This window comes from Myotis nattereri (assembly GCF_964212035.1).
Source record: "Myotis nattereri genome assembly, chromosome: 3".
Classification (NCBI taxonomy): Eukaryota; Metazoa; Chordata; class Mammalia; order Chiroptera; family Vespertilionidae; genus Myotis; species Myotis nattereri.
In genome coordinates, this window is record NC_138077.1 from 168,130,561 (window position 1) to 168,157,475 (window position 26,915).

Below are 26,915 nucleotides of genomic sequence, written 5' to 3' on the forward strand. Positions count from 1 at the left end.
TCCTTGGCTCGCTGGACACTCGTGGACAACTGGACTGACTCTAGAAAGTGTTCCTGCAAACAGTGCCTTTTCGAGGCTTGCCCGGTGTCTAGCTTTTGCTGCCCTGTAAGGAGTTAACAGCAATGACAGCATCCCTCGCAAAACCGTATTTCTCACCCAGGAGAGGCGCGCAACACTCCCACGTGATGGTTGTCCTTTTAATTATTCTGCTCTCCCGTCCCTGCGAGAAGAATCGTATTCTGCGTCACGTTAAACACACTGTCGATTCATTGTTAGGGATACAGGAGGGCGACTCCAGCAACTGTGCAGCGAGGGACTTGAACTGAAACAGGTCGGGTCCTGTCTGGGTGAGGCCGGCGAGGCGCCGCCGCAATCCCCCCCCTGGCCCCGGAAGTTTGCGAGTCTCCAGTTGTAAGATCTGCGAGTCACCTTGACCCTCCCGGAGAGGTGGAGAAAGTTATAACGCCTTGGGCCGGAGACTAGGGGAGTAAAACCAAAGATAGAGTACTTTCGGGAGCAAAACACGCCGACACGTTTTCCTGTTTTCGGCACAGCTCGAGACTCGAGAGTTTAAGGGTGGCGAGAGCAGGTGGCAGGACTCCGCCCATCGCCGCATTTCCCCTCCCTCACCTCGCAAGCTCCACTCCCTCCCTGAAGTCCGGCCTCCCAGGCGCGCGCGAAGAGTTGTCGCGCTGTGCATTCTGGGAATCGTAGTCCCGGTGTCGGGAGCCGTCTCGGTAAAAGCGACTCTGGCCTACATACCCCATAGTGCCCTGCGGCGCCGGCCGCTCCCGGATGTGTGCCTGGCACCGGAAGAGAAGACGGCCCCCCTCTCTCGGCCCGGCCATCTTGTGGGAAGAGCTGAAGCAGGCGCTCCTGGCTCGGCGCGGCCCGCTGCAATCCGTGGAGGAACGCGCCGCCGAGCCACCATCATGCCTGGGCATTTACAGGAAGGCTTCGGCTGCGTGGTCACCAACCGATTCGACCAGTTATTTGACGACGAATCGGACCCCTTCGAGGTGTTGAAGGCAGCAGAGAACAAGAAAAAAGAAGCCGGCGGGGGCGGTGTTGGGGGCCCTGGGGCTAAGAGCGCAGCTCAGGCCGCAGCCCAGAACAACTCCAATGCGGCAGGCAAACAGCTGCGTAAAGAGTCCCAGAAAGAACGCAAGAACCCGCTGCCGTCCAACGCCGGCGTGGCTGACAAGAAAGAGGAGACGCAGCCGCCCGTGGCGCTTAAGAAAGAAGGTGAGTCCGTGGTGGAAGGTGGGGAAGACCCGGCGTGAGGGAAGGAGCGGGGCAGCTCCTCGGGCTCCGAGCGTCCGCGGGAGGCTCTGCGGCCGCTTTCCTCCCGTTGCCCCCACATGACCAGAGCCCGGCCCTGCGAGCGTGGTAGCCTCGAGTTCAAACCAGCTCCCGCAAGGTTCCCGCCGCGGGTCCCGGAGGCGAGCCGCCGTCAGCGTGCTGGGGTCCTGGCGGCTGTCGCCTTCCCGCTGGCTCCCGCCCGCCGGCGGGTGTTGGCCTGAGGCTCCCGGGAAGCGTGGGGTCCCGGTTCCCTCCCGCCCAGAGCTCGCTCTGTGCTGCTCTGAGGTGCGGTTGCCTGGCTTGGGCTGCTGTCCTGCCATCTTGTCCCACGACGGTGCGGGGGGCCCCCGTGAGCGAGAAGCTGGGGGCCGGGTACTGCGGCGTGAGCTGCCTGTCTCAGGTGCCCCGTGCGCCTTCTTGTACCACCCCCCCCCCCAACACACACACACCCCCTCTCCCCTATTTTAAACTTGGTAAGTGGCTGCAGCGAGTGAAGCTGTTGGGAAGGGGAGGCTTTGGGCTGCATTCGATGACGCAGACGCGGGGCTTCTGAATGGAGAGTGGCTCTTGCAGGGAGCCCTGGGGGTCGCGACCATTTCTCCGCCCCCCGCGCCTCAGGTGGGGCGGCCCCGCGCCGGCCGCGTGGTGAGAGGAGCGCGCGGGCTGTCACGCTCGCCCCGCGGCCGCGGGGAGCTCTCGGGTGCCGCTTTCCCTCCGCACGTGCGGGAAGCGTGCTCGGCGTCTCATTGGCGGCGGGCGGGTGCTGCTTCCAGGTCACGCCGGACGCTTCGCCCGAGCGGCCCGAGCTTGGCTGTGGCGTTCTCACGCATGACGTGTGTGTCTTCCGTGGTGACTGGGAAGAGCAGAAACAGTTGGGGGCCAGAAAAAGCGTACGGGATCCACAGCAAATAGCCCGGCTCCGGATCTTGGTTGGTTTTCTACAGTCAACGTTGAAACCTCGCTTTGCTGCCACGTGCTCCGGGAAGGAGTTGTTTCTCAGGAGCTTTAAGTTGGATTCTTCCTCAACATTCAACTAATTTTCTTTTTTTAAATTTAAACACGTGTATTATATTTTGGTTTAGGGTTTTGGTGTGTGTGTGTGTGTGTGTGTGTGTGTGTGTGTGTGTGTTTTAACTAGAACTGTGAGGTTTTGACATAAAAAACTAAGTGGTGAATAAAACAAAAGAATTCCTGTACTAAAATTATGGGTTGGGGGAAGCACAAGTTGGAGTATTAGAAAGCATGTGTACACCGAGTAAGCCAAATACCTGTTTTGTCAACTAAGACAGCAACCTGTAGCACAACTGAATAAATCGTTTAATTTAGCTTGTGTAATTATTTAAACTGCTCATCTTTACCTCTTTGATCAGAATAATCCCAAGAAAGCACATGAAAAAATTGAGTCTGAATCGTAAATCTAAAATGTGCAAGGTAGGTGTGTTCACCCACTTCGAATGTTCAAAGGATGAAGCATGTTTGAAATCCCTCAGTTGTTTTGATCATAAAGCCCATCTTTGAAATAAGCTCTTACTTGGAAACTAGTATTTTAAGTTACAAAGGTAGGGAATTGCTTCATAAATTTATAATTCAGTGGTCTTCGGGAAATCTCCCCTATTAGCTATCAACATTTTCCTTAGGTCAGTATTTCAGAGCACTCCTAACTTTAAATTGCATAAAACATTTATAAATAAAGGGAAAATGTTGAATGAAAAAACTCATTTTGAGATCCTGCTGTCAGTTGATGTTGTGGGCATTGGGGAAGGATAGTTAGCCTGATCCTGTGTTTGTGCTTTTGAAGAAAGGTCCTGGCATAGTGCTAGACTACCCTAGATATATATTTAATGTTCATATTATAAGAATTAGCTTTGTAGCTAGTCTTTTTTCCATTTGAAGAATTGAGACTTGACACTACAGACTATCACTGAGTATAGACCAATGTGATGTTTTTGTTTTTAATTAAAAGCCTGGTATCTAGTGAAAATCAAGTGAGCTTGCACGTACAGCTAAATATATCAAGAGAAGCATGCATTTTTAAATGATGACTATTGGTTGAATATATTTGGTAAGTTTTTTAGATTCCGTAAGCCTAATATTGAATATTGGGTGGGGAAATAAGCCATTGTTCATTTGGGTGTGTTTGGCTTGGATATCATTATAAAGACTGGTTCCAAGCTCCACCCCAATACACTTTAGCTCTGATGAAATTTATTTAAGATGCCTTGGTGTAAGATCTAACAATGTGCCTACACTGAGAGTTTATGTGGAAAGGACTTTAAAATTTCATCAGAGTTTGGTACTTACTGTTTTACTCTACTTACAGGCACCTGAACAATTGGGTGAATCTTGATTGTGTTCCACTTTCTTAGTAAGAACCAGGGTAAATCAACTTAAGATCTTGTTAAAAAACAGTTCCTTGGCTGCTGTTTGGCCTTGACAGAAATTGTGGTTTGGGAATTATGGCATACCTGAATTTACAGACTTGAGTTTAACCATCAATCTACTTATTCTTAAGGCCACCAGTAATGCATATTGGTTGCTTCTTGGAATTAGATACTAACAGGGTAAATGCACTGGTAAGAACAAACCAAAAGAAATGTTCTCCATCCATAATAGTAAAATATTGAGTATTTTAGAGGTTGCATAACAGTTTTTCTGTCAGGTGTAGTGTGTATAAAACATGTAAAACTAATAGAGGGGGTACTTTTTTCTGGTTAAATAGCTATTTCAGACTGGATATGTAATTCTAGATGCTAGTTGTTTTCCTTTCAATTTTGTAATTTCATAGAATTATCAGTCTTTTTTTTTTTTTTTTTTTTTTTACACGAGGTTTTTTTCTCCTCCAGATTATGTAAACTAAAAGTGTGGCCTTTACTTTAAAAAAATTTTTTTAGGGTCCTTATCTGTTGAATGTGAATGTGTATGGATTTGCTTGGTTATTTATGAATGGCTGCTGGTGTTATCTTTGGTGTATTTAAAGCCAAAATGTATCATTTGCCTAAAATTTATTTAAATTTAGAATTTTAAAGTAAGAGACTGGCATTTTAAAAAGTGAGAGGAGAAATGGCCACCTACCCAGGTAACTTCCAAGTCAGTTGCAGAGAATGCTTTTAGGGGGTGAAAGTGACTTGGCAAACTAGATAGAAGTTTGAAAGAAGTTTATTTAAAATAGGAGTTTCTCTAAAGTACTTTGTTCCACTTTAGATATGCCCAGTGTTTGCCTTTTTCAACATTAAGTGCTAGTTAGGGGACCTGAAGATTAACATTTTTTTTTTTTTAGTCTAGGCCTAAAATTTTTGAGTTGCAAAAATAATTTGCTTATGCTGGTTATTTATCGTTTTAGGAATAAGACGTGTTGGAAGAAGACCTGATCAACAACTTCAGGGTGAAGGGAAAATAATTGATAGGAGACCAGAACGGCGACCACCTCGTGAAAGACGATTTGAAAAGCCACTTGAAGAAAAGGGTGAAGGAGGAGAATTTTCAGTTGATAGGCAAGATTTTTTCAAACCTCTTCATGTTTTGTCAGTTTATAGAGTCTCAACACAAAGCTATAAATTGGTAATAATTGCCAGGTAGCAGTGTGGCTGGTTATGTTTATCAGTTTTACAAAGAAACATCTGAATTGTTATTTCAGTAGCAGTTTTTAGTGTTCAACCTTAGATCCCTTGTAGTGAAACACTTTGTTGAATTGATAGACAATTTCTTTTTCTTGCTATCCCCGGATGTTAACAGGAAAGTTGTATTGTTTATAGCAAAGCAGATTATTCATTATGCAGGTTAGATTTGTTTATTTTAATTATTAAGTGTATTGATGAATAGTAGTTTTATTAGGTTATTATGTAAAATGAATAACAATAAAAAGTATGTGCACTAATAAGTTTTAGACAATGTAAAATTAATGTTCTTGTTGTGGGAGTAGCTTCCTAGTTGTTTTTATTTCCTTTATGTGATTAGAAATAGACTGTTCTGAATTTTCTAAAACATGTGTTTATAACTGTTGGCTTATGAGCCAATAAACGTATTCCTGTATTTTGAGTCTTTGAATGAATTTCCCTATTCTTTTTTCTGAAAACCTGGGATGTATATAATCTTTATTTGTTGTAGACCGATTATTGACCGGCCTATCCGAGGCCGTGGTGGTCTTGGAAGAGGTCGAGGAGGACGTGGACGCGGAATGGGCCGAGGAGATGGATTTGACTCCCGTGGCAAACGTGAATTTGATAGGCATAGTGGAAGTGATAGATCGTAAGTCTTATATTGGTTTTTATTATATTATATTTGAGTCTACTTTTTTTTAATAAAACAAACTTTGAATTTCTAGAATTAAAGAGTATTATGTTAACTCAGTTTTGTTAGTTCTTTCTCACATTACAGTGGTCTGAAGCACGAGGACAAACGTGGAGGTAGCGGATCTCACAACTGGGGAACTGTCAAAGATGAATTAACGTTGGTATTCTGATTTTTTAAAATAATTTGAATAAAATTGACCCTATACCTTACTAGAGGCTCGTCCATAACTCTTAAATATTATTTGTCCCTGGGACAAGAATGGAATAACTCTTGTCTTATAGCTAAATATCTTGTATATCTTCCATACAAGATAACCTCTTGTTGGATATGTTTAGATTATAGTTATATGAAGTGACCAATTTTTTCATATTTCAGTATATGTGATATCGGGTTTTTTTTTCATATGTATATATAGCTTTTTCTGAAACCCTGCATTGAAGTTGTTTGGGTATTCTTATTTGTATGTCTTTAATAGTTTGTAGCTATTGACCCTTCTGGTTATTAGAAAAACTTGATAAGCAAGTGAGGCATTATTTTAAAACTAACTTCTGTCCTGTTTCTTTTTGAGTAAAATACTATAACTTGGATCAGTATACATTTTTAAATTATTTCCTCTTAAAGGTCTACTGGAGTATACATTTAGTAGGAAAAGACACAGGGAATGTGAGGATTTTAAAATATTTTTGTATAATGAATTCTTCAGCTACATGTAAATGGACCTAGATGCCTTTCTTTTTCTTTCTTTCCTTAGAGAGTCCCCAAAATACATTCAGAAACAAATATCTTATAATTGCAGTGACTTGGAGCAACCAAATGTGACTGAGGAAACACCAGAAGGTGAAGAACATCCAGTTGCAGACACTGAAAATAAGTAAGTTGGTTTATGTATAGTAGTAATGCTCCGTCACTGAAATCAGTTTGGACTTTTACTAAGAAAGCATATAGATTTAATTCTGTTACTTGATGGGTTTTTAAGAGGAGAGACTTTCAGGGTACCCCAGTTAATCAAGTAGTGTTTATATAGAGGAGTGTTTTACACATGTATATATTGGTATATTGGGCTCTAATGATTTGAAAAATGGAAATGGTTATTTCTATTTAAAACTACCATTGCTGTTTTAAAAAAAATAAGGGAAGATAGTAAAACCTGCTAGCCCCAAGCACAAAAATTAACTATTGTAACCTCAAAATAGAGAATAAGATGCTATGCATTTTACCTAATTAACCTTACTTGATAGAGATAATAGTAATGGATAATTCAAGTGATAGCTGTCCAGAGACATCAAATAGACGAGAACTAGAATCTGAAATTGGGGGTTACTAAAAATTAGATGAAATGGTTGAAATAAGAGAAGTTGTATATAGGACTCATAGTTCAAAGTACTTTGGAATCTATAACTGCAGGTTTTATTTTGATACAGTTTAAAACTAGGAAACATGACTTTAAAATTGTACCTCTATGAAATTTATTTTCCATCAACATTGGATTTGGAACATAGCATTATTGACTTGCTTTAAAATATATGAAGAGAGCAAATGCCAGAATATGTTATTCACTAGATTTCTTAATCTTTTTCATTGTCTGTGTGAGAGTCTTTTTAGGTAGAAGACCTGATTTTGAAGTTTTTATTTATTCAAGGGTGAGAGTTTTAAAGTTTCAAGTTATGCTGGTGGAAATAATTTAATGCCTTTCTCTAGTTTCCATCAGTCAAAGCAGAAATTATATGCCAGTCATTTCTTATGGTATTGTGGTTTAAAGTCTTGCATTATAGATTACTTAGGTCTAAATCTTAACTGGGGCATATTCAAATCAATTGGAGGAGATGCTTTTCTAAACTTTGCTTTTTCTTAAGGAAAAATTGCTCTTACAGTGAACTATTACTAATGATTAGGGTATCATATTCCATGGGTTTATTGGAATAATACATTTGCTATTATTGGAGACAGAAAAAATACATGGTGTTAAATGATGTGTTGAACTTAGATAAATTCATTTATATGAAACTATATAGAATAATTTATTTGGTAAACAATGAAATTGTGGATGCATAAATGAGCCTCATGTAATATTGAGTACTTCACAATGCTCAATACAACCGCTCTTCCTTTAATAAAGAGTCCATACTTAAGTCACCGTAAGTGTGACCTGCAAAGATTATAAATGTCTACCAGAAGGAAATCATGCATTATTGATAGGGTATTGGAAGCAGATCTTGAATTCAGGACCCAGGAATGAAATTGAGGGTATTTGGTCTAAAAAAGATTATGATGATGGTATTAAGAACAGTCTCCAGAGTGGAGAGAATCTGAACATAGTATTATATCTTGTGTATGGAAATACAAATTTATAAAGCAGCGCTTGGCTGACTTTGACTCCCTTATATATAGTTTCCAGAGCGTTTGTTTTGTCTCACTTGATCCTTACAATAATCTTTGAAGGTAGGTGTCATGGTTCCATGTGACAAAATGTGCTGAGTTACGTTACATTCTTGGCTCTGTCACAACTTAGGAGTAACTAGGAGTTTTTTTTCTTAGCTTTCTCATCTGTAAACTGACAGCTGGACCTTATATCTAAATCTCATCAATTCAATGTAAACTTGAAATTTTAAGGTAGGATTAGTCAAACAGTACAGAGTAGCATAGAAGAGAGAGATATTTGAGCTCTGAGGCTAACTGGATCATCTGCTATCTTTGGAAAAAAGCAGAGCTCCCAGAATAGCAAACAACTTGTTTGGTGACAATTGGAAATTGATATATTAGATTAAAATAATGGATTTCTAGGCTTGCTTTCTGCAAAAATGGAAACTCATATAATAGTTATAATCTAAGAATTGCATTTAGAAATAACTAATTTACTATTAAGTATTGAAACCAGTGTGTTTTATGGAGAGTTTCATTTCTAGTGAAACCTCAGTCTCCCGCCCACACTCAGGTTGGTTTGAAAATTGGCATATATAGAATCTAGGATTTGTATAAACCTGGGTTTTAAAGATTCTTTTGTTTTGCCATCGTTATCCTAAAATAAAGGATAGAGGAACAGTTCTTTTTATATTCTAGAATGTGAAGTGTGGTTCACAGGCATTCTAGATGATAACATGAGTTATGTATTGTGGGAAATTAAAAAAATGTTTTAGGAGAAGTTAGGCCAAATATTTTAATTATGTAACGGTACAGTTTTAAGAGAAAAATAGTGTTATTTTACGAAATGTGTATTTTAGCCCCAGCGGGGGGGGGGGGGGGGGGGGCGAGGCTTGGTTGGAGCATCATCCCATGCACCAAGGAGGTAGCGGGTTTGATTTTTGGTCAGGGTACATACCTGGGTCACAGGTTCAATCTCAATTGGGGTGTGTATGGGAGGCAACCAGTTGATGTTTCTCTTTATGTTTGATAAAGTCAATTCCAGGTTGTATTACTGATAGATGAGCATTTAAAAGTTTATGAAGATGAATTGTGTTTTTCTTACTTATCCATACTTTCACTAAAACAACAAGCGTTGAATACCTGGTGTCTACCAAATTAATGTTAGCCACTGGGTTACAAAAATTATGATCCTTCCACCCTTGGATAATTTTCCCTAAAAGATTGATTTACCAAGATTTAACTTCTTATAAGTAATACAAATTTTTGTCAGCCACCTAGTAGGTATAAAACTTAAACATCTTTTCACAGGGAAAACGAAGTTGAAGAAGTAAAGGAAGAGGGTCCAAAAGAAATGACTTTGGATGAGTGGAAGGCTATTCAAAACAAGGACCGGGCAAAAGTAGAATTTAATATACGAAAACCAAATGAAGGTGCTGATGGTCAGTGGAAGAAGGGATTTGTTCTTCATAAGTCAAAGAGTGAAGAGGTAAAATTAGTTTTTATGGTATTGGAAAATTTTTAGGTGTGTCTTGACAATTCAACACATAATTTTTGTTATTTATAATCTTTATAAAAAAGAAAAGCTTTGCATAGTGTCATTGGGTTAGGTAAATTGTTCAAAAAGGAAAATAAACTGCATTACCAAATAAACTGCATATTTTAAGAAATTTAGTCCTTCTATTTATTGTTATATTCAATCTGGTAGTCCCCATCCCCAAAAACTGTTAGTCAATATATATCTTACAATTACTATATTTCATAAATACAGTCGGTCTTTTCAGAGTTTTAAAAATCATGCCTAAATTCAAGGATTTGTATTAGATTGAAAGATTGGCATTTTCATGTGGCTTAACCTACAATAAAATGAGTGCCTTTATACAGTATTTAATACTTGAAATTGTCTGCCTATGCCATATTTAATGGTCAGGACTCTTCAATAAATGGTACTACCTTTCTTTATTGAGGAATGATGTAAAGACCAGAAAATTAATTTATAGGTTTCCTTTACTTACAAAACATGGAAACTAATGAGAAAGATATGTTGGTGGTTTTTACTTTGGCATCTTCTGCTTAAGCCTTGGGGAACATTCTTAGAGGAATGTCCCATTGCTACATCCTTTTAGAGCTTGTGTAAGTATGATATTTTAGTCATAAAGTTAAAATGTTATGAAGGCAACCTGTAATAAAAAGATGCAATAAGATCTTAATACATTTTAATTTCTTTAAAAAATAGTTGTGAAGCAAACTTGGAAACATTTTGAAATGAAACAGGTTGAAGAGTTTTAAATATTTTTCTAGATTTAGAGGTGTTTTTTAAAAACTGAGTCTATAAAAATAGTATAAATGAGGACATTGTTAAGTGTCAAGTCATACAGAAAAAAAAAACACAGAACATGTGGTTATTTTTTCATAGTTCTTGCAGATATAGTTGTATATCTGGGTAAAACAAATAGGATTTCAGATTAAAGAACTTTGAAAATTCTCCTTGGGGAGATTGTTGAACTAATTATTAAACTACTTAGGTTAATATGAGAAAGATTTATTGGGCACCTTTGAGACAATTATTTGTAACTGTTATGAGGTCCTGATAGAACTTTTCTCCAGAACAAAACACATACAAAATTATGATATAATTTTATAGGTGAGGCAATAATATCCTGAATCCTCTTCATGTATTTTATAGACCAGGTTAGGTATCATAGTTTTAAGTATTATTTTCCAGTGTGCTTTTCAGAAATAATTATACAAGGTGATGTATATGATTAGATATTTTTGAAACTATAAAATGTGAAATTGGTTATGAATAACAAACTAATACATTTTCACTATTAAGACACAGTCATATGCTTTGCCAATTTATCCTACTAGTTACTCAAAGGTTAGGGATGTGCCCTCAACATTCAGACTTTATATTGTAGTAAAACCTTTTAGATTGTTTCAGTAGTATATCAACTTAGACTTTTTTTGTTTCTGTGCTCTAGAAAATTGTAAAAGCTTCTCTTTAATAGATTGATATTGCTTTGCAATATCAAACATTTAAAAGTTAGACAGTATATATAATGGACTTTAATTTGCTAGCAATTTTTTGGACTTATCTCTCAGGCTTCTTTACAAAGACTTCTATTGCCTTTAGGTTGGTCTGACACTTAATTTGGTATTATATGATTAAAGGGATGAAAGCATGGATACAAATATAACATTTATTTGTACTTTAGGGGTAGTTATTGACACTTGTAATATATTTTTTGTTTGTTTTGTTGTTTTTTTTGCAGACCTGGTCATGTAGCTTATTACATAAATACAAAGGATCTGGATTTCACAAACATGACGTTTTCATTTTTAAGATGGTTCCTTTAATATGTTTAAGGCGTAGTTTTATTTGGGTTCAGCTTTTCAAGGTTCCCTTATGTAAAGTTGTGATTCACTTGAATCTGTAGCTCTCCTGTTTATATGAAAGAACATATGAAAGTGTATGAACAAAAGTCTGTACACAATTTCTTAACCTGTGGTTGGAAGAATATAAAGTTTTCTTTAGAACTTATAGATTTAGTATTAATAATAGAAGCCTTAAATGCTATCCATGTCTTTATCAGGGGTTCCTTGATGGGAATCCTAATCTGAAGGCATATTTTAAATGTACTGGTAAAGATTATGATTCATTAGGTTTGAGATGAGGCCCAGTCACTTGAGTGGTTGTGATTAGATACCTCTAATTGAGACTTGCCAATATCACCTGTAATTTTTTTAAATAATACTTTTATTGAATTCAGAGAGGGAGATAGAGATAGAAACATCAGCGATGAGAGAAAATCATTAATCGGCTGCCTCCTCCACGGGGGATCAAGGCTGCAACCTGGGCATGTGCCCTGACTGACCAGGAATGAAACCTTGACCTCCTGGTTCATAGGTTGATGATCAACTGCTAGGCCCAGAAGAAAGCTCATTCCAAAATTTGCAGCATTACTTTCCTAGTAATCATCCAGTGGCTTTTACTTAAATTTTCAGGCTCACGCTGAAGATTCGGTTATGGACCATCATTTCCGGAAGCCAGCAAATGATATCACGTCTCAGCTGGAGATCAATTTTGGAGACCTTGGCCGCCCAGGACGTGGTGGCAGGGGAGGACGAGGTGGCCGTGGGCGTGGAGGACGTCCAAACCGAGGCAGCAGAACTGACAAGGTAAGTTTTAAAGATTTATTTTGTTCTTTTAAGTAATTCAAGGACCTCTTTTGGTAAATCACTGTTTAAAGTCCTTTGGGGGACATATTGGAAGGAAAAAAGGTAGACCCTGGCTGGGTACTTGATTAGAGTGTTGTCCTAATATGTCAAGGTTTTGGGTTCAGTCCCCAGTCAGGGCATATACAAGTATCAACCAGTGAATGCATAAATAAGTAGGACAACGAGTCAGTGTTTATCTGTTTCTCTCCCTCACCATTTGTCCCTCTTCCTCTTCTCTAAAATCAGTAAGTAAAAAAAAAAGAATTTTTTTTAAAGAAACTACATTTTTGGTTACATATTTTTTAAAGTGTTTAAATGACTAAATAGTGCTGCCAGTAGAATTAAATTACCACACTTTATTGAGCACTTAATTAGGTGCTGGTCATGGTGCTATGCTAGGCATTTTATGTGCTGCGTCATTTGATTCATGTTACTATGTTGACATCCTCATTTTACAGAAGAGGAATTCAGTACAGGGAACCAAGTTAACTCTTGGCCTTTGACAGGGTCTACCTGAAATGCCAACCTATATCCTTTGCCTTCACTGGTTTTTAGGTCTCAGTTTAACATAACCTTTGTGTCTATTGTTTATTGTGTGAAACTCACTAGATGATGGTCTAGTGAACACCTTTTTAGTTCTTTATTTTTTTTTTTTAACTAGACTGTTACGTAAGAGGTGGGATTCATTTTTGTCCTAATTTTTGTCATGTTCAATGCCTTGCATATAGTGTACTACACAAAACAAGTTCTTATGAAATATTTTGATATAAGCCCTAGTAATTGATAGATTTGAGCTCTGATCTGTCTGATGTCATAGTTCAAGCTTTTAATGTTTAGGTATTATTAAACTAAATTATTTGAGAAAACCTTTTAGTTAGTTCATTGTCTCTTATTGTCTATCTAGGATACAATCATGATGTCCTCCTGAATTTTGAACAACTGATAGACAAAGTAGAGGACCCATTTGCTTGATTGGGTCTGCCAGTGTTTGATTATAGTGGCAATTTAAATATTACAGATTTTATGGTCACCAGTACCAGTGTAGTGATATTTTGTTTCTGTTTCTTCCCCTCATATCAGGTGTTTTTAAAGCCAATGTTATATATGTGGACCTTTTCAATACTCTTTTGTTTTGTTTTGTTATTTGTACGTTATAAATAGCAGTTGGCAGTTTGGTCCCATTCTAACATTGATGAATGTGCTGCTTAAATAATTGTAATCGGTTTGCTTTCAAATTACTGCCATTATTATTTAGCAATTGGAGAAAATACAGAAATGCTTAACAAAGTAAGAATTTCCACACATATCCCATGTGAATCCACTTGTGTGAGTATTAGAAAAATAAAGTAACCCAGGCTGTTACTAGGGAATTTTCCTAGATCTTGATAGAAATTTAGGGCAAGACTCATTGCAAATATTTGTGAACCTAGTCTGATCCATAATTTTGCCTTTAAAAGGTTTGACACATTTGAGTATTTAATTAGTATTTTAACTTCAAGGTATTTTAGAGTTCTTGTCTACATGTAGACACTGGCAATTTATTTTCAGGGTTTGAGCATTATTAATTTTGGTTTGTTTCTTTTTCAGTCAAGTGCTTCTGCTCCTGATGTAGATGACCCAGAGGCATTCCCAGCTCTGGCTTAACTGGATGCCATAAGATAACCCTGGTTCCTTTGTGGACCCTACTTCTCTGAGGTTTTGCATGCTTAAGGATCCCAACCGTCTAAGAAATTAAAAAAAAAAAAAAAAGAAAAAAAAAAAAGACTGTCATTCATACCATTCACACCTACAGACTGAATTTTATCTGTTTTGAAAATGAACTTCTCTCGCTACACAGAAGTAACAAATATGGTAGTCAGTTTTGTATTTAGAAATGTATTGGTAGCAGGGATGTTTTCATAATTTTCAGAGATTATGCATTACTTCATGGATATTTTGTATTGCTGCTTGCAAATATGCATTTCCAAACTTGAAATATAGGTGTGAACATGTGTACCAGTTTAAAGCTTTCACTTCATTTGTGTTTTTTAATTAAGGATTTAGATGTTCCCCCAGTTACAGACCGGTTTTAAATATTGGACATAATATCCGTTTTAGTACCTGCTTTGCATTTACACATATGGTCAACTGGGACATGTAAACTCTGATTGTCAAAATTTATGCTATGTGGAATACTAATGACTTTACGTATTTTAACTTAGTTTTAATATTTTTATTTCTGGGGAAAATCCTTTTTCACGTCTCATGATAGCTGTTATATGCTAAATCTTTATATACAGAAATATCAGACTTGAACAAATTCAAAGCACATTGGTTTATTAATCCTCGCTCCTGCATAGTTCATTAAGTTCAATTTATAATTGATTGACAATTTCAACTATATTTAAAAGTGTGTGACTTTCCCATTTCAAAAACCAAACTAGACACCTTACGGTCTAATAGAAAGTTGTTTAAACTACTTATTGTTGAAAAACACATCCTGTCAGGTGAAATAGCTTTATGGGTGTTGGGCTTTTCACCCTCCAACAGGGTGGGTATAACAAAGTTGATTTGTTTAATTCATAAACTGCTTCTGGCCACTCGATATGATTTGTTTGTGAAAGGTTCCAAATCAAAATTATATACCCATAATCAATGATCCTTTATCCCTTCCCGTTCTAAAGAAACCAAAGGGCCTGGTTAGTATGGTAAGATGTGGGAGTGTGTTACTTTTTGGAATTTGGAAAGCAGACAGCTTTACTTTCTAAGGTTGGAACAGCAGCACCACCCATGAAATATAAGCCAAAAATCTTATTGATGCCTAATTTCCTACATTGCTGTTAGCTTTGGTCTTAAGTTGATAAATGACTGTTCCACAGAAAATATCTTTTACCTCTTCCTATATTAGAAAAGTAGGTTAATAATGGATTACTGAATGGGAGTGTCAGCACACTTAGTAAACATGTAGAGAATGATCAATAAACAGGTTTTCTAGGATTTTTTTAAAACCTTCTGCCATATTTATTTTTAAGCAGAAAAGGAATTTTATTTAGCTTTAAAAAATTTTTGTCACTCATTTTCAGTAATTTTCTACCTATGTGTAGTAATGTCCAGTTTTTAAAATATTGAAAATCTTAAAATCATAAAATGTCTGCTGTTTGCTGATTAGCTCCCCCATATACTTCCAAAAGAGATGTACAGTATAAAAGTTATTCATTTGAATTACATTTATTAACCTAGTTACTTACTAGTTTGACATCTTATTAGGAAGGAGGTAATTGGTTTTTAATGATGAATAACTTGTGCTGATGATTTGAATCTTATGCAGAGTGTGTTCTGTACTGGTGCTAATGTCTAATATAATTTTATATTTACCAACATAACTGCTACCCAGAGGCAAGTGTTAAATTAGTCCATATGGACTCTTGATCCCTCCTAAGTTAGTGTGTTTGGACTTTTCATCTTAACTCATTTCTGGACTTGCAACCTGCTTATAAACCTCTTGATTTCTAGCGACATAAAGAAAACACCTGCTATTAACACTTCACAAGTTCCACTCTGTCAGCCATTGCTGGCATTTTGTCAGTAGAGAATACACAGCAATATCTGATATGTTGCAAGCTTTCACAATAGCCTGAACTTTAAAAAGTTAGTCCATTAGTTGTATCTGATGGATGTAAATTTGCCTCCTAGTTCACTTTGTGTCAAGCTAAAACTGTGAACCTAACTTTCTTTTATTGGTGGGTAATGACTGAAAATAAAGATTTTATTTTCATGCTCACTTCTTAAAAGTCATAAAAACAATCAAATAGGAACCCATTTATCGTCATGTGTTTTCTGGCCTGTGTGTGCACCCCAAAGATAATGCTCATATTTCATTTTTTACCTTATGCTTAGATTTTGTTTATCTGGGAGGGATGCCTATTTTAATGAGTATTATAATTAGAAAGTTGAATTCTTATAAAATGAATTTCAAGGACTGACTTTACATTGGCATTTCTCTTAGCATATCATATTTTGAATGCAGAGGTTAGTTATACTGAGCACCACTGTTTTTTGAAGGGAGTATTAAACTGGATATAATACTCTAAAGAAATCCCTTGATACAGATCCATAAATAACAATTGTGGCTGATTGAATGTTTTAGTGAACTTTTATGGATGCTTTTAATTGGAAGTAATGCCAGAATTTATTAAGATATTTTCAGTTTGCATTGAAATGATTGGAATATGATTTCTTCTTTAGTGTAAATACTGTTTGAGACCTGTGTGGAGTTATGAAAGATTTTTAAATGTGTCACTAGGTATTATACATATAGTTAACTTTACTCACTTTTAACAGTGAAAGTAGGACATACACATCATCTCCAGGGTTTAAATATATTTGGGGCTTATTTTTTGGTATGGGTTTGGAGGGAGTATATTAAGTAATCATTCTGAATGTGTTATTTTTCTAATCGCTCGTGATGATTGCACTGAAATAGAAAAAATCTTATATTCTTAGGGAGTTGCATATGAAGTCTAAATATTATATATTGGACTTCAAAAATAATCTTTAAGAGCACTAGCTTTGTGTTGAAGGAATCAACGAGTATTAAAGGTTAAAAAAAATTAAAGAGAAATGTGAAACTGCTGGAACCTAATACTATGGACATCTATCCCAACATTTAAGTAACTGGTATAACAAATCCTTGGCTCTCAGGTGCATGTAATTCTATTTTTTAAAGTAAATAGAGCAGTGGTTCTCAACCTTGGCTGCACATTAGAATCACCTGGGATTCTTTGAAATCCTGATTTCTGGGCCGCCTCCTCCAGAAATTCTGTTTCTTTGTTACTAATGTTGTGGCCCCACCCCATAACAAAGAAACAGTTTCCAGAGGATGAGGACCACAAATCAGGATTTTAAAAAGATCCCTAGGTGATTCTAATGTGCAGCCAAGGTTGAGAACCACTGAAATAGAGGCTTAGAAAATAGATTCTAACCCAAACATTTGTAATTATGCTGAGATTAACATGTAAATAAGTGTTTATTGAGTCTGAACCTTATAAAAGCCAGATCTACAAGTTAAGTGGAAAAAGCCTAGAAGTTAATTGCCGTTAATACTTTGCAGAGTATATCTAGTGACAGTGCAGTAAAATCGCTAATCAAGCTTCAGACCAAATTTAACAACATTTGCAAAATTGTCAGGTTTTATAGTTGAGGTATAGATTGTCAGCTTTCAGAAATTTGGGTTCAATTACTTTTTGCTCGGCCTGGGTTTACCTTGGATATGTTCTCTCCATTTGAGACTCTTACTTGATTTTGAAGTTATGCAAATAGGAAGTTTATATGAGAAATGATTGAAATAGGTCTGTTTCAGTCTGAGAAGAATATAGTGAAAGGTTGTGTCCTAAAGAATTAGAAGTTTAATTTCAGAAAGTAATTAGGGTATAAAGATAAATGATTATGGCCAAGATTTTGGCTACAGAAAAAAGTAATAGTATGGAAGTGTCATTGAAATAAAGTGCTATGTCTAAGCCTGGGGTCTGCAAATTTTCAGCCTGTGGCTTGTTTTGAAAGGGTTAGAAACAAAACTATTCTACAAAGATGTATGTAGCCCACATAGCTTAAAACATTCTCTGGCCCTTAACAGAAAACGTTTGCTGAATCCTGATCTAAGCTATCACTCCTAGGTCAGCACATATAAGAGTTCTTTTAAATAAAAGTGTCATTTTTAGCTACAAATTAAATCATCCTACCCTGTGGGAAGTTGTGAAATCAGAAGTATTTTCAAGCAATTTTTTTTTTTTTTGCCTCTTCTATACTCAGGATAAGGGCCAAAATATCCGGTAGCCACTTAGTAAAGATGATCTTATTTTAAGAAAAGATGTAGTTTGTAACTTAAATATGTTACCCTAAAAGCTGTTAAGGAAAGTATAAATTTGCTATAAAAATAAGCTTAATGCCATGGTTATAGTTTCATGATTCATGTTTAGTGACACTTGTCACTCAGTGCTGAAATCTTTCTATTGTGATTAATTTTTCCATGAGATGAGAATTCTGAATGGGTAAGAAATCATGTCTGTTAACTTCATAGGTTGAGCTAGGACAAGAATGAATGACTTCTGAGGAGTACTTTATTAGGATATTCATTTGGGTAGAGTTTAGATTTTGTGCCATTGATGACTTCTGTACTGAATAACTGGAGTCAGTTGTTCACTTCTAAATGGAAGGAAAGAAAAGGTGAGAAATGGCCTATACAAGTTAGAAAATAATTTACCAAATTGTTAGTTTGAGGTATTATGTAGGTACTTAGTGCTTTAAATCAGTAACCTTTGTCCCTTTTGCTGCCCATTTGGGGGAGAGTAGCAGTTCCCGGTGCATTGTATGTTTATTCTAAGCCTTGTGCATTCAAGACAAAAGATAACTGGTGATAACGTTTATGAGAATTTTGATTATGGATTTTTTTTAACCTATTTAGATAATGGATTCATATCAGGTAATGAGAATTGCTCTGAATAGATCTTGCTGTGGTTTTGATTACTTATAATAGCTGCATTACTGGTATGGAAATGTGAACAGTGAAGGGCTAATATTCAGGATTATGATACCTGTTATTTGTTGAACTGAGTAGGGAAGATGGGAAATAGCTTATCTTTAGGCATTATTATATCACCTAATCGCAGTTATAGCTGATTTAACAGACTTTAGGAACTTTAAAAGACCTCTAATTGGAAGAAATAGCATTTTTATCTATCTAGAATGATGGTTCTGTATAAAGTGATCCAGCTGAACGTGGTTCTTGACATTTGACTGCATAGAATTTTGTCAAATTGCATTAAATTTTTTTATTAGCTAAATGTCAGGAGCTTGGGGAACTTTGCGTGTTGGAATTCCTTGTTTCACGCCTTGGGTGTAGTAATCCATGGTGAAATGTTGCTTTGTTTGGCAACCACACTCTGACAATAATAGGCCAGCACATTTAGACATTTTGTGCTTAGACTGCCAGGGGCTGTTTTGGAAATTGATGACTTAAACACATCAGAGAAGTTGGTAGATTCCTCTCTACCCCTTCCAATTTTATGCCTGAAAATGTTTAGGATTTAATAATTGGTGAGTTGAACTAAACACCGGCAGATAGCTTTTCAAAGATAGTTGGTTTGTCTTCTCCCTGGAAATTCTGAATTTCCAGTGAAGCTTCCACTGTTTTTTTTTTTTCTCAGTAAAAAAGGAAGAACCTTTCTTACAAACTACAAATAATTTGGTTTCGACTTGGTCTTGTGTACACAAACCTTACATGTACAAGGCTTCACTTAGATGCTATAGTTTAGGAGTTTCCGAGGAGTGCTTGGGAAGACTGGATTGGATAAAGCTACTTTTAAGACATGTTCATTGGTCACTAGCATAGGAGAAAAATCACATACCTAGCAGGTATAGTGTGTAATACAGACCACTGTATTTTGTTCATTACAGTATTCTTTGAAGATTGAGTGGCACTTTGTCACTGTTTCTCGACAAAATCCAGTATATCAGTTTTTAACAATTGGACTGACCTCCCCTGCCTTTTGCCAAAAAGTAGAATTGGAAGTCATGCTGACTGAAGCAGAGAAGTGGTTTGGAGGCTGTGTAATGAATGCTAAGTGAAAATACTTGGCATGTGAGAAATAAATTCTCTTCAGGAAAAATTGGTAATGTTTATTAAGAACAAAAAACAAACAAACCTGTACTGTTGATTGAGGAACATAACTAGCACCTCCAGATTATAGGAGAGCATGAATGTGCACCCCCCCCCCTTTTTTCCAACATCATCACTTGCTACTAAGGTACTACACTTTAAAGTGGGTGTTTTAAAAAAACAACTCAATTGCAAGGAAAGCTACCCTGCCATAGACAGGAGAGGGTAAACTAAAGGAAGTGAATGTAGGAATGCAAAGGAATCTTGTGGAGTTGTAGCACAAGTATGAGAAGAAGAACCACAGGAGAGAAGATTTTATTTTCTACAGTGTTGAGAAAAGAAGGCAAATGGTCTTTTACTCTCTGTGTTGGAATAAAGTGAGATTTTTGTTTCTGAATGAAATCCTGCAGTGTCCTGTTTTCACCTGGAGGGATTTTTGACTGGTGAAGGCTGGGTATGGGCGCCTTTTGGACTTGGTACAGCACAAGAACTATCCTCGCGTTAACACAGGCCACATTCTCACCTACTTTGCAGGGAGATGTGTAAGCCATTTTAGCAAGTGAATTGTGATTTTCTTTAGTAAAGGAACAAATTTTTCTTTAATGTTTTTGCAGCTTTTGAATATAGTGAAAATTTCTTGTTTGTGGGTGGGCCTGCCTGTCCAGTGGTAATTTAGGGCCTTTCAATACAGCTTATTCTCTGTGAGAATCTTATAACAGCTTTTACAGTATTTCCTTGGCTCCTATGACCTATAAGTAGTAAAATGTCTGAAATTGGCAAGGGAGGAAAAGCTATTTTGAACCTTGCCTACATTCTCTTTCCTAGACAAGGCCAGGGTTTTATGGAATACCTTAAAGTTGTGGAATTTGAAAAGTGGCCCCAGTTGACTTAAAGTGACCCCATTGTAGCAAATAATGTGTTTGTATATTTCTTAGAGATGTTACTGAAATTTCAGCAGAACCTACTTAACCCCTTGTAAGTAAATGACCACTAACAACATGTGCAGCCAGTTACCATAGCATAAAGGACAGGTATTTATGTTTTAATAATACCAGCAACAAAATTGAGTTATGTAGTCCTAATTCCTTTTTGCTTAGGAAATAATAGCCTTCGTGTTGGGGAAAAAAGCAGTAGACAAATCCAATGGGGTTATAGCTATTATAACTAAAGAGCACAATTTCTCTGGTTACTTTTCTACTTAAAAGGCTTAATGATATTTATAGCTTGAAATTTCCATTTATAATTTTCTTAATATAATTGGATTTTCTTGGGAGTATTCTCTCCTTTCTTTGCCTACCTGTGCCTTGTAGGATTTAGATTAGCTGGGTAGATAAATGAACAAATTCAGGAGTACCAGGTTTGTCAACTTAAAAATTTACCTGTGTGGTTTTGTTTGTTTGTTTTTAAGGTAGATTTCTTAGGAACCAAGAGTGATCTAGGACTTTGGAAGTATGGAAATGCCAGGTTTTGGTTATTTAGTAAAAACAGCTCCAAAGATGGCATCAGTTTTAACCCCAATTGATTTAAGTTTGTAGAGCAGTCATTTGCATAGGAAGAACTGTATAGCTGAAAGTTAGGCCCTGAAACTAGACTGTCCTGTATTAGGTACTAGTGTGACTTTAGCTAATTGTATTTCAGTTTCTTTTTCTGAATAGTGATCTACCTTAAACCAGCCATGGTGAGAACTGAGTTACATATCTTAAAAACAGCATGCACTGAATATGATCCTCTCTATCCATGGTTCCAGATCCACAGATTCAATTGAGGATTAAAAGTATTCCAAAAAAAAAAAATACATTGTTGCTGACATTGTACAAGGGACTTGAGCATTCAACAATGTTGGTATCTGAACAGGGGTGGTCCTGAACCAAACCACGGAGGATACCAAGGAACGAATATACTGTGTTATATGTTGAGTGGGAATTTGGCAATATTTGGCTTGTTATATAAACTTTGTATTTCAAAGATGCATTGCTTCAGTTATTACCTTAACGTCCCCAATCCCCACTCTCACCTAGGGTGTCATAATGAATTTTCTACCAACTGACAGGCGAGCTAAAGGTCAGTGAAGGTGTCAGGTGGAGGATGAAAGAGATACAGATCATAAAGAAAATGGTTGGTAGTGTCTCGACCCCTTGTGTCAGGTCTTTTGGGGGAAATCCAATTACCAGAGTAAGGAGTATTTAATGAAAAGAATGTAGAAGTGTGATTTAAAAACCTATGGCTAGAAACCACTATTACCATTTTTGTGTATATTTCAAAAACCTTTGCATTGATTTATAAAGATGATGTGATCATTCTGTTCATTTTTTTGTAGCTGACCATTTCTATGTCAAATATTGTTACACTTTTTGAAAGATTGCATAGTATGCTTTTCAATTCTAAGATCCATTCCAATTTCAGGCATTTCAGAGGGTTAGGGGCTCGTGCACCATAGAAATTGAGGCATTTTAGTTTAGTTAGCATTTTTTCTTATTCAGAGCATAATGAAATAGGGGTAATGGTTTTGTATAGATGATTTAGCCAAGTTCCTACTAACAGGCCCTTCTGGTTTAATCAGTGCTGTGATAAGTCTTATTCAATTTGTTATTGATAAAATCTGTTCTTTAGTCTACATTTGTAGGAGTGGAGTTGTGTATTCAAATTTTAAAAAATATTGCCCAGCCTGGCCTTTGTGTCTGGTTAAACATCGACCGATAAACCAGGAGGTCAGGGCACATGCCTGGGTTGCAGGCTCAATCCCCAGTAGGGGGTGTGCAAGAAGCAGTCAATCGATTTTCATTGATATTTTTCTCCCCTCTCCCTTCCTGTCTCTGAAATGAATAAAAGCATTAAAAAAAATACTGCCCAGCCTCCAGAAAGAAGCTAGCTAGCATACCTGGTTACAAACACCCAGTTTCTGGTTATTCCTTACATTTTGCTAATTTGGTAAGTGAAAAGTGGTGTTCAATTTTCATTTATTTGATTGCAGGTAATTGTTTTCTTAATGCTTGTTGAGCATTTAATGTTTTCTGTTAATCTATTTTCTTTGAAGTATTAGCTTTTTTCAAAATGATCTGTAAGAATGTGTTATTTTTGGCACATGTTGCAAATATTTTTTGCTAACTTGGTGTGGGGATTTTGCAAATTTTTAATTGGAAATTTATTCCAGAATAGGCTGATGTAAAGATATGACTTGTTTCTTTAGTTGTCCATTAGCCAATTGATTGAATTATCTTTTTTGGGGGGGAGAGGGGGGAAGAAGAAACCTTTCTAGAGCAGGGGTGGGGAACCTTTTTCTGCCAAGGGCTATTTGGATATTTATAATATCGTTTGGAGGCCAAGCAAAATTATCAACTTAAAGATTGACCTACTATATTCGGTCAAACATTTAACTTACCCTTAATGCCTGGGTAGGGCCAGATCAAATGATTTCCTGGGCCTTATACAGCCCATGGGGCTGGACATTCTCCACTCCTGTTCTAGAGAGTAGTTTGAGGATTGACCTGTCCTAAAGCTTGGGTAATGTGAACACCCATGAGTCCTGCACATTTGAAAGAGAAAAGCAGGGCTCCTACACGATAAGTGTGTCATGTGAAGGGAGAAGTTTCAGAAAAACTGAGAATCAAATGGATATACCGGAATAGAATGCCTAGCTTGGCATCTTTTCACTGGCCTCAGGCATTGGCAAGTTGCAGCTGTAGGCTATTAATGGAAACTGGGAAATTGGGACAGGGTGGAGGGGGAAAGACAGTAAAAGAAAAGAACTAGATAGCACTAGTTTAAGACAAGCCCAGGAAATAGAATCTCCGCCTCCTAGGAAAGGCCCCTTTCAAGGAACAATTCAGAGTTGGATTTCTGCACAAGGATTGGTGGAGAGTCCCATGTATCCAGTATGTTTGAACTTGGACTTTATAATATTTCAGTCACAGAAAACAAACTTAATGTGTTTGAATAGAGCAGAAATTCCTGGATTGGCTTTGGATGTATATTGGGAGTGAGGATTTAAATCATTGCTGATTTTCTTGAGGAATGAAACTGGTTGTATGGATCTTGGTGAGCTCCACCTAGTCCTGGTAAATTAAGCAACCTGACTTGAGATTTCGTGTGGGCAGAAAGGGGGTGTGTGAAACTACTTAGTGCAAGGACAGAAGAGGGTTACCCGTCCTCTGTCATTCATGGGAAGAGGACATTTTCTCTGGCACTGTGAGCAGCCAATGTCTTCCTCAGCTATGTTTTTAAATTCTGCTACATGTGTAACAGCAGTACTGCCAGTGGACAGCAGGGCAGAGGAGGCATTGGGGATCAACAAATGCAAACTCAGTTGTCCCAATAAAGAGGAAGCACACACAGCTAGACTGGCTGCTGGGACAGAAGGAACACAATGAAAGTGTGGCCGGTGACATCTCTTTATTGATAGCCTATCCTGTACCTGGTATGGTGCTGCAGAAGATTGCATGTTCCCACCTTCAAGTTATTTACAGTCCAGAGGAAGTAGACTGTATAGGCATCATGCTAGGGGAGCACTGAGGAGGCCTCTGCATCCTTAGAAGGAGAAACCTTTAGGAGTCCGAGAAGTCTCCGTTTAATATTTATTTATTTTTACTTTTTTAGGAAAACAAATGAGGACTGCATTATCCCCTGGGGTTTTAAGGGAACAGAAAGGATGGGGGGGGGGGGAATGAGGGTGTAAGGAAGACTGGGAACTAGCTATCTTTGGGACCAAGTGGAGAAGGGCAGAGTGACTTAAGATGGAAAGGTAATCACAAGGAGATCAAGGATTGTAAAACAAGTATTGCAAGAAAGAAAAGTTGGCTTCCATTGTTAAGAGGTGATAGATTGGCTGCCATGTAAGGAGGTATCCTTGCCTTGGCCCATTGCCAAATGAGGCACCACATCCTGGGTGCAAGCCAGCCAATTATGGAGCTGCTGAGATGCAAGGAACTACACACAGCGGCTAAAGAGAATTGAACAGAGATGGAAGGAAGGAAAGGCCTGGGAGAAAATACGTTACGTCTGGAATGGCAAGAGCATGGGTGAAGAGTTAGACATGCCTAACAACGTGAACAAACAGACCAATGTTTGTTACTTCAATTGCTGAGGCTCTGAGGGACACATGCCTCAGTTCCAGTGGGTGGGATGGGGGTAGGAGGTAGGTCCCATGCTTGACAGAGATTAAAGAAAAAGAAGTCTTGTACCTAAAAGTTACTATCAGCAATTGGACCACCAGCTTAACAAATGCCTACAGTGACTGCATAGAGGCAGTGATGGGTAAGGGGAGGTGACAGGCCAGGGCTACAGATCTAACAGTAAAGTACGGCTCATGTTCCAAATTTGTGCTGAGGAAAAGAACTCTGAGGACCAGTGCAGTTTTCCCCAAAAAGGAAAGCAGGAAAGATGACGGAGTGTGGCAGCCCACTCCCTTTTAAGACACCTGATGTTAGAGGGGAGGCAGTTTGCTCAGGGTCCTAAGGTGGGTGTACAGTAGCTTTTCACCATCAGGCTGCTCTGGATTCACTGCATGATGAAGGCAAAACAAACTAGCAAGGCTAGGGGGGAAAATGCATTCTTAGGCCTCCACAAATAAGGACAGTCAGAACCATCTTGGAAATCCTTTTATATTGGTGTTTACTAGGGTCTTTTATGTCAATTGCAAAACTAGGCTGGTCTGTTTTGAAGGCTCCCCCTGTATTTCTCACCAATGTGTCCATTATCTGTAGTTGTGCTGAATACAGTAGCCATTAGCCATGTGTGACATAATTACAACCAAAATTCAGTTCTTCAGTCATATTTGGCACATCCCAAAGAGTCAACAGCCAGTACTGAACGGTGCAGTTAGGCTGGTGAGACATAAGACCTGGTATGAAGTAGCTGCTTTTTAAACAGTTGTGTGAACAGTCCTCAGGACTATATGCCATTGCCAGTAAGAGCTTTGGTTTCCACTCTGCAGCAAAGCCAAGGAAGTTGTGGGAACTTAGTCTGGAGTCTGTAGGTCCACGCAGTGAACGATGTAATATCAAGCCTCCAGAGAAGGCAAGGTGAAGTATCTGGGTTGCAGCCAACTCGCAGTTCCTGCGATCACCCTGAGCCGGCTTGACTGCCCTCTAGCTGCAACCAGACCTAATGGTAGCACCAGAGGTGATGACAGCGAGCAGAGGGCTGGGTCCATGGGCCTGCTGCGCTGGTTGGGAGCACTTCAATTTTCCAAGTTTCAAGCTTCCCTCAAAGCATGAGGGGACCGCACTCCATCTTTAACCGATCCAAAGTCAGCTTCTCACCACAGGAGAAGGGGAGTGGTTGCAGGGTACTTGAGGGGAACACAGAAAGGGAGATGTGCTGAGGCTCCAGTTCTTCCGGGGGCTCAGTTCCAGGAGCCCCGTGTGCAGGGAGGTAATCTATATTGGAGGGTAAGTAGTCCTCCTGGGTGGGAAGGTAGTCCCCTGGGAGGACCCGCGAGGGGCTTGCTGGGTTTCCTGGCTTTGAGTTGGGGCTCCTGCTCCCCAGCACCTTGTACAGATCCACTAGCTGCCCTGCCTCTGCCGTGAGAGCTCTTGGAGGTGGTAATCTCGAGGCACTGTACCCTGTTTCCTCAGAGGTATAGTGACCTTGGTCTCCTTTTCCCTTCTCTGGCCAGTTGGCACGAAGGAGCTGTCTGAAGACTGGGGTCACTTGATGCAAGACTTCGCTGATGACCAGGGGCTCGGGTTCTTTCGGAGCGGGCCCATCTGTCAGGAGCCTCTCCACGGGCAGCTGCACCTCCTGAGATGGGAGGAAGAAACTCAGGGCTATGCTAAGTGAGTAGCCTGGACAACTGACTTCTCCAGGTTCCAAAAGGCCCCGGCCAGCAATACCTAGTCAGCTCAAGGTGGACACCGGGCCCTTTGCGAGGTAAGAAAGCAGTTCACATTGTCAGGGAGGAAGACAGCAGGAGTCCTGGGGTCCTCTCCACCCCCAGCCAATGAGTGATTCACCGCCCTGCTCCACCTTCAACCAGACTGTTTCTGGTGAGTCAAACTGCACTCACTGCTTTTCCTCTGGGATAGAGGCATACTGCGTGCAAAGGGAAGGCTGAGCTTGCCTCTGTCTGGGGGAGGAGGCAGGGAAAACTATAGAAGGGTCAGACCAGAACTGA

At 38.6% G+C, this 26,915-nt stretch overlaps 2 protein-coding genes across 5 annotated transcripts in view; one reads left to right on the forward strand and one right to left on the reverse strand.

Moving 5' to 3' along the window:
* Positions 1-224: 224 nt before the first annotated feature.
* Positions 225-15,931, forward strand: SERBP1 (SERPINE1 mRNA binding protein 1). 4 transcript variants are annotated; one of them, XM_081087632.1, is made up of 8 exons: positions 225-1,245; positions 4,643-4,793; positions 5,407-5,547; positions 5,659-5,748; positions 6,389-6,463; positions 9,262-9,439; positions 11,959-12,132; positions 13,759-15,931. In XM_081087632.1, exons 1-8 carry the CDS (start codon positions 933-935, stop codon positions 13,813-13,815), a joined length of 1,179 nt encoding a protein of 392 aa, XP_080943758.1. In that variant the 5' UTR covers positions 225-932; the 3' UTR covers positions 13,816-15,931. The 4 variants fall into 4 exon arrangements, with proteins under 4 accessions (XP_080943758.1, XP_080943756.1, XP_080943757.1 ...); XM_081087630.1 differs by having other exon boundaries at positions 287-1,245; positions 6,344-6,463; XM_081087631.1 differs by having other exon boundaries at positions 287-1,245; positions 5,677-5,748; positions 6,344-6,463.
* An 8,470-nt stretch (positions 15,932-24,401) lies between these two features.
* IL12RB2 (interleukin 12 receptor subunit beta 2) overlaps positions 24,402-26,915 on the reverse strand; it is a 68,285-nt gene continuing 65,771 nt past the window's right edge. The window contains exon 16 of the mRNA XM_081087642.1: positions 24,402-26,542. Coding sequence (XP_080943768.1) covers positions 26,006-26,542 — 537 coding nt within the window. The 3' untranslated portion in view covers positions 24,402-26,005. The remainder of the gene's footprint in view (positions 26,543-26,915) is intronic.

Excerpts from the sequence above, each read along its gene's own strand:
- SERBP1 (XM_081087630.1), top strand. The coding sequence starts at position 933 with ATGCCTGGGCATTTACAGGAAGGCTTCGGCTGCGTGGTCACCAACCGA. Across the intron at positions 9,440-11,958 it reads ATAAGTCAAAGAGTGAAGAG|GCTCACGCTGAAGATTCGGT; the intron begins GTAAAATTAGTT and ends TTAAATTTTCAG. Across the intron at positions 12,133-13,758 it reads GAGGCAGCAGAACTGACAAG|TCAAGTGCTTCTGCTCCTGA; the intron begins GTAAGTTTTAAA and ends TTTCTTTTTCAG.